The sequence below is a fragment of the Oreochromis aureus genome, linkage group 12 (genome assembly GCF_013358895.1).
Source record: "Oreochromis aureus strain Israel breed Guangdong linkage group 12, ZZ_aureus, whole genome shotgun sequence".
NCBI lineage: Eukaryota > Metazoa > Chordata > Actinopteri > Cichliformes > Cichlidae > Oreochromis > Oreochromis aureus.
Genome location: NC_052953.1, coordinates 28,965,920 through 28,976,963, shown reverse-complemented (window position 1 = coordinate 28,976,963; position 11,044 = coordinate 28,965,920). Strand labels below are relative to the sequence as shown.

General features: G+C 39.6%; 2 protein-coding genes across 2 annotated transcripts; both read left to right on the top strand.

Annotated features, from left to right (window-relative positions):
- The first annotated feature begins 1,204 nt into the window (after positions 1-1,204).
- LOC116323352 (transmembrane protein 233) lies at positions 1,205-3,163 on the top strand. Its single transcript, XM_031743675.2, has 3 exons — positions 1,205-1,411; positions 2,350-2,484; positions 2,565-3,163. Exons 1-3 carry the CDS (start codon positions 1,253-1,255, stop codon positions 2,574-2,576), a joined length of 306 nt encoding a protein of 101 aa, XP_031599535.1. The 5' UTR covers positions 1,205-1,252; the 3' UTR covers positions 2,577-3,163.
- A 2,426-nt stretch (positions 3,164-5,589) lies between these two features.
- Positions 5,590-10,843, top strand: prkab1b (protein kinase, AMP-activated, beta 1 non-catalytic subunit, b). Its single transcript, XM_031743672.2, has 8 exons — positions 5,590-6,007; positions 6,175-6,337; positions 7,665-7,834; positions 7,923-8,016; positions 8,147-8,261; positions 9,659-9,792; positions 9,894-9,962; positions 10,105-10,843. Exons 2-8 carry the CDS (start codon positions 6,191-6,193, stop codon positions 10,180-10,182), a joined length of 807 nt encoding a protein of 268 aa, XP_031599532.1. The 5' UTR covers positions 5,590-6,007; positions 6,175-6,190; the 3' UTR covers positions 10,183-10,843.
- The last annotated feature ends 201 nt before the right edge of the window (positions 10,844-11,044 follow it).

The window sequence follows — 11,044 nt, the reverse complement described above, 5'->3', positions numbered from 1 at the left end:
CCACGCTGCTTCAATAACGTTGAGGTCCAGGCTCTGAGGAGGATAATCCATCACTGACAAGAATTTTATCCTTCACTTAACCACTTTCCTCTGAATTTTTTAAGGACACACTGCACACCATGCTGAGATGTACCCAATCGTTTTGGGAGTCACCTTGGTGGTGAAAATACTATTTTATAACTCAAACTGTGTTGTATTTGGCATTTTTCATACACTTGACTAAAAAAATTACGCGTTTTTGTGACCTGGTGTCTAGTAACAAAGAAGCTGTTCGTGTAGAAACAACACTGGTTCATCCCTTGAGATAGGTGCCTTTTCTGTGCTTGAATGATTGATGGGGTCGGTGGTAAGTGGCTTGCAAAAGAAAAACATTCCTTCTACAATGGTCAGGTACAAGGACTAGACTGAAAAAGAGTGAAAAAGTAGCCAATGTCCAAATAAACCTTGAGAAAACCTGGGAAAATAACTCACAAGATCACCTTAAAATGAGGGCTGGCTCAAGGCTTTTGCACAGTGCTATATTTATTATTGCTTTAAATGTGCATTTCATTGCCATCAATAATAATAAATTACAGGTAACACATTGCTATGAATGTAATAGGCTACTAGATAAATTACTTGAAATATGTATGTATTGTTTTAAGTCTGTTTTCCTTTTTGTGCTTGAGCTTTTTTAGTTCATGCCTGTAATGACCACATGATACATGAGCAGTAGGGGATGGAGCACAGAGGCATGCGTAGTTTTAATGTGTTTATTAAAAATTAATGTTTTATTTATGTATCCATTATGTATTCCTTTTTTGATATACTCTCTGTCTCTCTCCGACCACATTAACGTATACCATCTGGGTTCTGAGTATGGGGGTACATGAGGTTGGAGGAAAACGTGTAGGGTGGACTTTTTGGTGTCTTATTTTGCTCTGTCACTTTTGAGACAAAGCTAATGGTACCTTTCCTTCCTTTTTTCACTTCCCCCTTTTATATAGGTGATAATAAATAATTTATTACAAAAAAAATGCATGATTACAAGTCTGAAGTAAAGCATTATAAATGTATCTGCTCAGGCTTCTTGCCTCTCTTCCTCTGCATCTCTCTCATAATCTCTGCTGGCTGATTTCTATCTTCCATCATCACTGCTCCACTGCCTCCCCTCCCCTGCTTCCACCTCCAGTCTCCCAGTGTCTCCCAGTGTCTCAGTGCTGTTGTTTCGCCTCTCTGCTTTCTACTGTCTCGGCGGGCGTTGAAGCCAGTCATGAACACCAAGCCCTCGCTGGATGGGAGCTCTGAGTTTGTGAAGAACGAGGAGGCTCGGGAGATTCCCCCTATGAGGAGCTACCTCTGGCTCACCATGTTCACCTGTTTCTGTCCTGCGTGGCCCATCAATATTGTGGCGCTGGTTTTCTCTGTCCTGGTAAGTTGCTCAAAGCTGGAAATGTGAAGTTTCTGAATCCTGTCTTTTTTTTAGTTTAATTAATAGCTGTGGGTTAGAATGTGTAATGTTTTTAAGAGGTTTGCTGGCAGTCCAAAAAACCCCCCCAAAAAACAAATAAATGTAAAAAATCAAAGCATATGTTATCCTGCATAAATGCATATTTTAGAGGGAAAAGTGCCACTGCTGGGAAAAACTCTACAGACCATGTGGGGTGATGGTAATAGTTGTTAAATATGGAGTAAACATAAGTCAAGTGAGAAATTTGCATCTTTACTGTGTAAAGTTATTCCAACCCTCTTAACTTTTCTGAGTGGCCTAACATTAACGCTGCCGCTGATGTTTGCTAAGATGAAATATACCTCCTGTTTATGGTCTTTCCAAGCACCCAACCACACCCTGGACCGCTTACAGTAATGCTCCATACAACGATGCTATCAGACGAGGATGTGGATAAAGCTCAGGAAAGAACATCCATTACCAGCCAGGGTGGCACAAAGTTGAAGAATTAGATAGCAAAGATGCATTTAGACTGATGTCAAGTCTTTGAGTTGTCAGATGAGACGGCGTGAGTGCCAACAGCAGCTGCTGCATTGCTGTAGCCGTGAGTAATAAGATGAGGCATGCAGGCTTAGCAACGTGTGGTTACCACTGCTTAGGACATTGGCTACAATACAAATATGAATTAGAGACAACATGAAAGGCAGGTGCAGATGTAACGCACGAAGGGAGTTAATAATCATTTCCTAAATGTTCGGTGCAGATTCCCATGAAAGCCACGTGGCGAGGCTGTGTGTCACTATAAGGATTATTATTATTGGGAAAGTGGAACTAGTCTTTTCCTCACAGCACATGTTTGCCCACAAAACATTACACACACAGTGTGAGCATGTACGATAATGTCCGTAATTGTCCCAAAGGCCCAGAAGAGCTATACCCACGAGGACTATGATGGCTCCAGACGGCTGGGTCGGAAAGCTCTCCACTTGGGGATCGCCTCGTTTGTCATCGGTGCTGTCATCATCACTGCGTACATCATTATACACTTTACCACGGTATGAATGCACCAGATATAAGAGATGTTTAAAAAAGAAAGAGCGAGACATTTCAGCAATCTGTTTTTTTTCCATTACAGCATGAGGTGTGACCTCTTGAGGGAAAAGAGGAGATGGAAGAGGCGAAAAGGTGAAACTGTTATGGAGAGATGAGCACCATGTGGTGGAAAGGAGCTCTGTTTGGCTTCTGTCATCAGCAGCTTTGGAGGTTTTTAAAAGATCTGGTGGACCTAATTTTAATGTACCATACATCCTGACTGAAGTTATTATGTAAATGATATTGTAACTACATTTTCATAGGCTATGTGAATGTAAGGTAAAAAAGGAGCCTTTCCTGTACTATCAATGACCAGGGTTTTTTTTTTCTTAACTAAAGGGCTAAATTATGAACTGCTATCAGATAACAGACAACATCTGCTTGATAACATCAACAGAAAACATCTTATTGTTTGAAGAAGCCACTGATAATTGTTAACTTGTGTTTGCAATCTTACTGTACATGATGTGAGCTTAAAAATATAACATTAAACGTTTTGTTCAAAAAAATGGCCAGTTAAACAAAATGGAAATTACACAATATTCATATTTCCTGTCATGCAGAATAAAAACGAGTTTAGAAGTGCAGATGGCATAGCTTAAACCAATACCAAAATCTATATTTCAAACAGGGACTCAACTCATTTGATCTCCTTACAATCAATACTATGATTATGATCTGGCAACAATATTGCCACACTATAGTAGGTTGATTTCACAATACTCAGTCTACTTTGCCTTTTGGCCTCATTTCACCTTCTTTGACACCTGCTGCAAGCTGTTGACTACGTGTATGAGTAGTTGTAATCTGAGAGGTTACATTAACGCTATTACAGGGCTAAAAATACAGCATGCAATTTTTACAGTTTAATCACTGTGCTAATTAAAAAGAAAAGAAAAGTCTAATCACCAGCTTATAGCAGTGAATCTGCTGGCACATTGCCGTGAACCCAGAAGTATCTTAATGAAGAGGTTTTGATTGTGAACCATGTTAACCTCTGATTTTGGCATTTTCCATTGGCAGAACCTCATAAAACATGAGTGCCATGCCTCTTGGCTGATCATAAACTCTGTACAGCAGTGGAAGAAGGAGGTCATCTCGACTTGGTTTTCCCTTTGAAGTCCCTTTTCCAAATCCATATAAATCCCCAAGAGAGAAAAGAAGGAACTACATCTCTGGTTGTAAACCTTGGTTGGTGAAAATGAACCATAGCTAAAATCTTTTGAATTATTTTGATTTTTGTGCTTTGGACCAAGTTTCCAATGCTGCAACACTGGAAAGTAATCTGTTTGCACATGAAGCACTGAAATTTTATAGAGAATATCCGTGGAAATACAATAAGCTGCTGATTTTTTTTCTCCAACACAGTCTAAAATAAAAATGACCACTGTGGAAACGACTGCTAATGTTAATGCTTTTTGTTTAAGATTTTCTTTTTGAATCTTAAAACTGTAACATTGTGACCCACTGAATTTTATTTCAAATAAAATGGTAGGATGTTTAAATTTATTATGCTACATTTGGATTCTTTTCAAAACATCTATCAAATATTCATTTTTTGGAATAGCATTAAAAACGGGACATCATATTGATTCAGGGAGCTGGAACAAGCTGATACACGTTAAAATGCATTCTGTCAAACAGTGTGATTGTATTTACATGTACAGTAGCTCTCTCTCTGCTAATCCAGACAGAAAAAAAGAGATGGATTTTATTAAATACTGATGACTCTGTTTTGTTTTTATTTTGAGTGCATACAGTAACACCCGGATATATGGATTACATGAAACCGGAGAGGTGTGAGAATGTCTCAGAGGAATCAGATGTGAGTGCTGAGCTGCAGAAATCTATGGATCTGTGATCGTAACACAGAAAAACTTGCAGTAGGTCAGTAAAGAAAAGGCGATAACTATTTTATTTAGCAGGGATAATGCACATTAATTAACATGAGCACTTAGATCCATCATTTAAAAATTCCATATTTAGCCATATAAATAATTTTAATCTCCAGTCCCTGGCAGGCTGTTAGCAGTTATAACCATGCAAATTAACAAAATTTGACTCTATTTACAACTAAATCCAGAATTAAATTTTAAATCCTTTTCGCCACATATAAGGTATTAAATAATTAGAACCCATCTTCGCTTAAAGACCTCATAATACTGTATCACTCCAAAAGAACAGTTTGTCCTAAGACTGTGGGCTTACCTGTGGCTCCTATGGGTATTTAAAAGTAGACTGGGAGGCAGAGCCTTCAGTTTCCAGCCTGTTCTGTGGAACCAGCTCCCACTTTGGGTTCAGGAGACAAACACCCTCTCTACTTTTAAGATTGGCTTAAAACTTTACTTTTTGATAAAGTTTAGAGTTAGGACTGGATCAGGTGACTCTGAACCCTCTCTTAGTTACATTGCAATTGCACAAGGCTGCTCGGGGGCTTCCCATGATGTACTGAGTATTTAATCTTCGCTCATTTCTTTTCAAGCTCTGTGTTTATAGGCTCTGCAACTAATCACTATTTATTATTAATCTCTCCCACAGTGTGTCTTTTGTCCTGTTTTCGTCCCGTTCCCCTCAACCGGCCATGGCAGATCTCTGCCCCTCCCTGCTGGAGGTTCCTTCCTGATTAAAGCGTTTTTTCCTCCCCACTGTCACCAAGTGCTTGCTAATAGAGTTTTTTTTATGGTTTTGGATTTCTCCGTATTAATTTCTGATATAAAGCAACTTGAGGTGACTGTTTGGCACTATATAAATAAAATTGAACTGACAATAAAACATGCAGAAAAGAGGAAATAGGCACATATAGTTTGAGTCCAAAAGATTCAAAGTTTGAATACATACACTATGTTGTGCATTTTCTTCTAAATGCATTCGAAAACCTTTAAAACCTTAAAAACTGTGACTATATGATAACGTCCATGTCTCCTTTTCTTTGGGCATGTCAATGATTTCATATTAGAAACCTAAAGCTAGCTTCACGTTTAGACCTGCAGCTGAGTATTTGAGTTATTAGCTTGTTTTCAACGCGCCCGTGGCGGGACACGACCTATAAAAAGAGGTTTAATGAGTCCGCCGCAGTAAACGAAAAGGTCGGGTCAGTGACGACAGGGCAGCAAACAGTTAAACCGTCTTTGAAAACGAGCACAGGAGGCGGAAGAGGTGTGTTTTCAGCAGGCCTTCAACGCCAGACGCTGAAGTTTCTGCTAAACGGCGAAAGTCATCAGAGTACGGCTGACTAAGACGGAATAAAACTAAAATAAGGGCAGCGGAAGGTAAAAAACGAAGGAAAGAAAGCCCTGGAGAAAACTTGACTGCTGTTTTGTGTTAGTCCGCGGGGACGGAGGACGCCGCTCAGCTCTGGTGTTTTCAGGCAGAGGAAAACTTTCAGGAGACGGAAAAAGCCACGATAAGGACACAAGAATAAAAACACCCCGACCAAGGTGCTCATCTTGCCTGCAGCAAGCCGAGGCGCCACTGGGAGGTTTTTTGGTGGGTTAGTTGTAGTTGTTAGCTGGCTAGAGTCCAGCAATCATTGCTGCTGCTGTTGTTATTAGTGGATATGTGAATTGTATCGCTAAGGGCCCCTGGTGGTCATTGTAGGGACAACTGCGGGGCTCCCGGTATACTCTGCTGACTTAATGTGTTTTCTCTTGCAGTGTTTGAAGCATCAGGATGGGGAACAGCAGCAGTGACCGATCCAGTGGAAGTCATGGTGAGAGGTCATACAGAGAGGGACATCATGGAGGGAAGGAGGCTCGTTCTAACATCATGATGGACAGCGCAGATGATGCAGACCTTTTCCAGAGAGAAGATCAAAAGGTATTAGAGCAAGTTTACACCAGGAACTCTTAAATAAAGCTTTCTGCTCTGTCCCATTGCACTGGATAGCAAGTGCCATGCAGGTTTTTGCACGTAAATTTGTTGTTAAATGAGTTGGTACCAATTATTGTACTATTAATCAATTTCCCCTCAACCAGAACTGGTCGCCGTGATTGGCGGCCAGTCCCTGAGCCTGGTTCTTCTGGTTGAGGTTTCTTCCTGTTAAAAGGGAGTTATGTCACCACGTGCTTGCTCAGAGCAGGACTGTGTGATTGCTGGGATATTCTCTCTATTGTATGGTCCTTACGTGATGATATAAAGCACCTTGTAACAGGTAACTGTTGTTGTGAATTGACGCTATATAAATAAAATTGAATCAAATCCTCTTTTATATATGGTTTTTACACTGATATGTATGAAATGGTAAATATTCAGATCATAAACATCATTCTTAAACCTTTTATGGTTTGGATCGTTTTTATTTTCCCTATAAAACAAAGATTCTTTGCAGTTTTTTTTGAAAAATGATTTGGAATACAAATGTCAAGTATTAAACAGCCAACCATAAAGCCTTTAAGCAGTCTGGTACCCAAAATGGTGCCATCTTTGTGCAGTGCACAGTTACACTGATTAGCCACCACAATACAACCACTAACAGGTGATGTGAATAACACTGATCACCTGATTGCAATGCCAAGTTCTCCTAGGAAACACTGGGTCTTGGCATTCACATGGATTTTATTTTTTATTTTTGCAGATATTGGCAGTAAAAGAGGGGCCTACACTAGAATTATTAACCAGAAGGTTTTATTTTTACGGCTGATCAGAGTGCAGTGTAATGGAAAACAAGAGGCAGGATAACCAGTTTAATTAATGCTGAGGCAACATGTTGGAGGAGGGAGATAAATCCAAAGAGCTTAGTGTCTTGTAAAATAGTTGGTGCAAAGTGTCAGTAATGTGTCAAAGCAGTAAAATATGGTCTGTTCAGGATGTGCAAACTGTGTGTAATGGATGCAAGGAAGGCTATATATTCTGTTAGTGATGTGTACATAAGTCAAATGTTAAAACAAAGATTTGTCCAGCAGTTTGATTTATCTGACCTATCTCAAATTCCTGATAAAGGTAAATTGTCTTTACTTTTTGTATCTGATTGGAGGGTAACATCAAAGAACATATCATAAGCTAAAGATATGTTTAAGAGGTTACACATACAAAAAGCACTTTTCTGTGTCCTTTAGTGTTTTTCTAAGTTTGCCATTCAGTCTGGTTAAAGACTGCAGGTGCTCTTGCTAACATGGCAGTAATGCAGTGATATCATGCTTCTCAGTCTCCACAGGAATTACAGGAGTTTTTGGCCTGGCAGCAGGACCTGGTCAGCGACGCTAAAAATCTAGCACAGGCCAGACCGACTGTGTTCAGGTGGGCGGGTGCAGCCAAAGACGTCTTTGTGTCTGGCTCTTTTAACAACTGGTCTACCAAGATCCCACTCAACAAAAGGTAGTTTGAGTCAGGGGAAAGCAGCCTCAGAGATGCTTCACTATTTAAACTTATTAAAAAGTAACAAGCGGTTGTTTCTCAAACCCAGTCGGAATAACTTCGTGGCCATTGTGGACTTGCCTGAGGGAGAGCACCAATACAAGTTTTGTGTGGATGGTCAGTGGATCTTGGATCCGGCTGGGGTGAGTGGAGGTTTTACATTTTGGAGGTAAAAAGTGTCACTAGTTTACTCTTATTAGTGGTTTACACTTGGAAGTATGTATCATTACATTACCTTTTTAAAGATTTATAATTTTTTATGCTCTCACCCAGGCCGTGGTAACGTCTAAAACTGGAACAGTCAATAATGTCATACAGGTGAAAAGAACAGACTTTGAAGTCTTTGATGCCCTCAGGATTGACTCTCAGGAGTCAGCTGACATCTCAGGTACTGAAACTTGTTTATTTGTAACTCTAAAACTTTGAGGTGGTTCTGTAACTCCAAAGCATGTTCAGACTTAGGCCATATTTCTTTGTATGCTGACAATTTTGGATATTTGGCTGATTATTGCTTTGATGATAGTACCCTTACCAGCCAGTTTGTTAGGTACACCCATTCAGCTTGTTGTTAACACAAATATCAATCACATGGTAACAACATGGTACATTTAGGCATGAAGCTGAGGTTCAAACAAAAATGCAGAATGGAGAATAAAAGTGATTTTACGTGACTTTGGCATGGTGGTTTGCCACACACTGGTCTGACTATTTTAGAAATGGCTGATCTGCTGGGATTTTTTCCCCACAAAACCACCTCTAGCGTCTCTAGCTAAAGGAGGAGAGGAGGGGGGGGAAAATATCCAGCGAGTGGCTTTTCTCTGGGAGAAAATGCCTCATTGATGTCAAGTCAGAGAACAATGGCCAGACTCCTTGAAGCTGACAGGAAGACACTAGAAACTCACGAACACCTCGTTACAATTAAGGTATACAGCAGAACATCTCTGAACACACAACACATCGAACCTTGAAGCAGATGGACTACAGCAGCAGAAGACCACACCGAGCTAAGAACAGGAAACTGAAGCTAATTTCTGTGGGCTCCCCATTATGTAAACAACATAATCCTTGTATCAGTACAGGCTGCTGATGGTGTAATAAAGTGAGCAACACCACAGTCTACCCTGAATATTGCTGCTGTTTGAGATGACTCAGATTATCTCAAACTGGTTTTTGTTGTTTTGTTTTTTAATATGAGAGTTGGTTCACTGCTCTCAAATGGCCATTGTCAATCCAAAGAGCACTTTGGGATGTGGTGCAACACAAGAATTCATATCATGGGTGTGCAACTGTCAAATCTACAGCAACTGTGATGATGTCATATCAATGTGGACCAAAATCTGAGGAATGTTTCGGTACCTTGTTGAGTCTATGCAGCAAAGAATTACAGCAATTATGAAGGCAACAGGGGTACTAGCAGTTTTTAACCTAATAATGTGGCTGCTGACTGTGGATGAATAATTGGAATAGAGTCCAAACTTTATAGCTGCCTGATTAATAAAGATTATTGATGGAAAAGCCTTTGAATCGCTTGTCCCAGAAAATAATGGTCTACATGCGCTGAAACAGGTAAAATAACTTAAGTAGTGTCAGTGTCCAAAAATATGCAGACTGCAGCTGCAACACTTTTGAGGAGTCTGGTTTTTATTTCAATATTGCATATTGGGTTTTTTTTCACTGGCATTTGTTTACAAAGGGTCCTTGAATAATTCTCTCTGCCGTATCTCTCTGTAAGGCTTTATTAAGGCAAAATTATTTATTTATTTTTACATTTGATCACTTTCCCAGACTTGTCCAGTTCTCCTCCTGGCCCCTACCTACAGGACGCATATGTAACCAAGCCAGATGACAAGCTCAAACATCCTCCTTTCTTACCTCCCCACCTGCTGCAAGTGCTGCTCAACAAGGACACTGGAATTTCTGTAAGTCCAGGCTTGAAGCTGTTATATACATTTAATTATATAATTATTTATATGCATATGTTTAATTTTGTTTGCTTCATCCTGCTGTGAATTTTCCACAGTGCGACCCGACACTGCTTCCAGAGCCTAACCATGTGATGCTAAATCATCTGTATGCCCTCTCCATCAAGGTAACAACTTGAATAGACTTTTTTTTTTGCCCCCCAAATTGTTAATGTTGTAGTTCAGATTTTGATTGTCAGTTCTTACGGTGCTGTGTCAAAATGTCATGCCATCATGTGATTGTGGGTTGCTTTCTGTTTGTTTTTAAAGGATGGGGTGATGGTTCTCAGTGCAACACACCGATACAAGAAAAAGTACGTGACCACTCTTCTGTACAAGCCGATATAATCCACGGAGGTGCGCTCCCTCCTCCTCTTTTGAAATCAATCTGTTGTTGTACACAGCTGCTAACTGGACTGCTTTGCTGAAACTGGACCTAAAGTATCTTCCTGATATCAGTTTAAAACATTTGATAAAGTTATTGATTTTGAACTGTTCTATGATCTCAGAATTTGAAAATGTTGAAATGTTCAATGTTTGCAAATACGTGGTATGTTATGAGCAGGCCGGTGTTTTAAATGACTTCATTCCAACTTCACTTGACCTTGATTAATTAATTAATACAAGTGTGGTTTATGGAGACCAAAATGATGAGGACGGGGGAGATCTGTAATTGTTGAACTCTGACGCCAAGCCTCAATTTTGACCTTTGTATTGAAGTGACCTGGAATTGCCTGAAACTGAGACTTGAAAAATGTTAGTTTTACTACCCAGGAGGCTAGCACAGCTGCATCGGCTCTCCTTACACGAGGAAATGGACACAAAGACACTAAGAGGTGGAAATGTAACATGTTATGTATTTCATACGATTCCTTTGTTGTTGTTGGTTTTTGTTTTTGTTTTTTGTTTTTTTCCAAATACAATGTTTTTCACATGACACATTATAAATCAGAAATAGAACGAAGTTTTCATTTCAAAAAAAAAAAAAAAAAAAAGTTGACTGCAAAAATCCATTAGTGCTATGAGTTTTCCTTTCTGCGTTTGTGCGTGGGTTTTTATTTTACTTTAATTTTTTTTTTTTTTGAGGTTGTATGATTCAGTGCACACACTGAGCTTTAGAAACCAGGTTCTTGTTTGTTGTGAATTGCATGAGTACACAATTTATTTTTAGTTTAGAATGAGATGAGCATCAGTGTCCACCTGTGCAGCT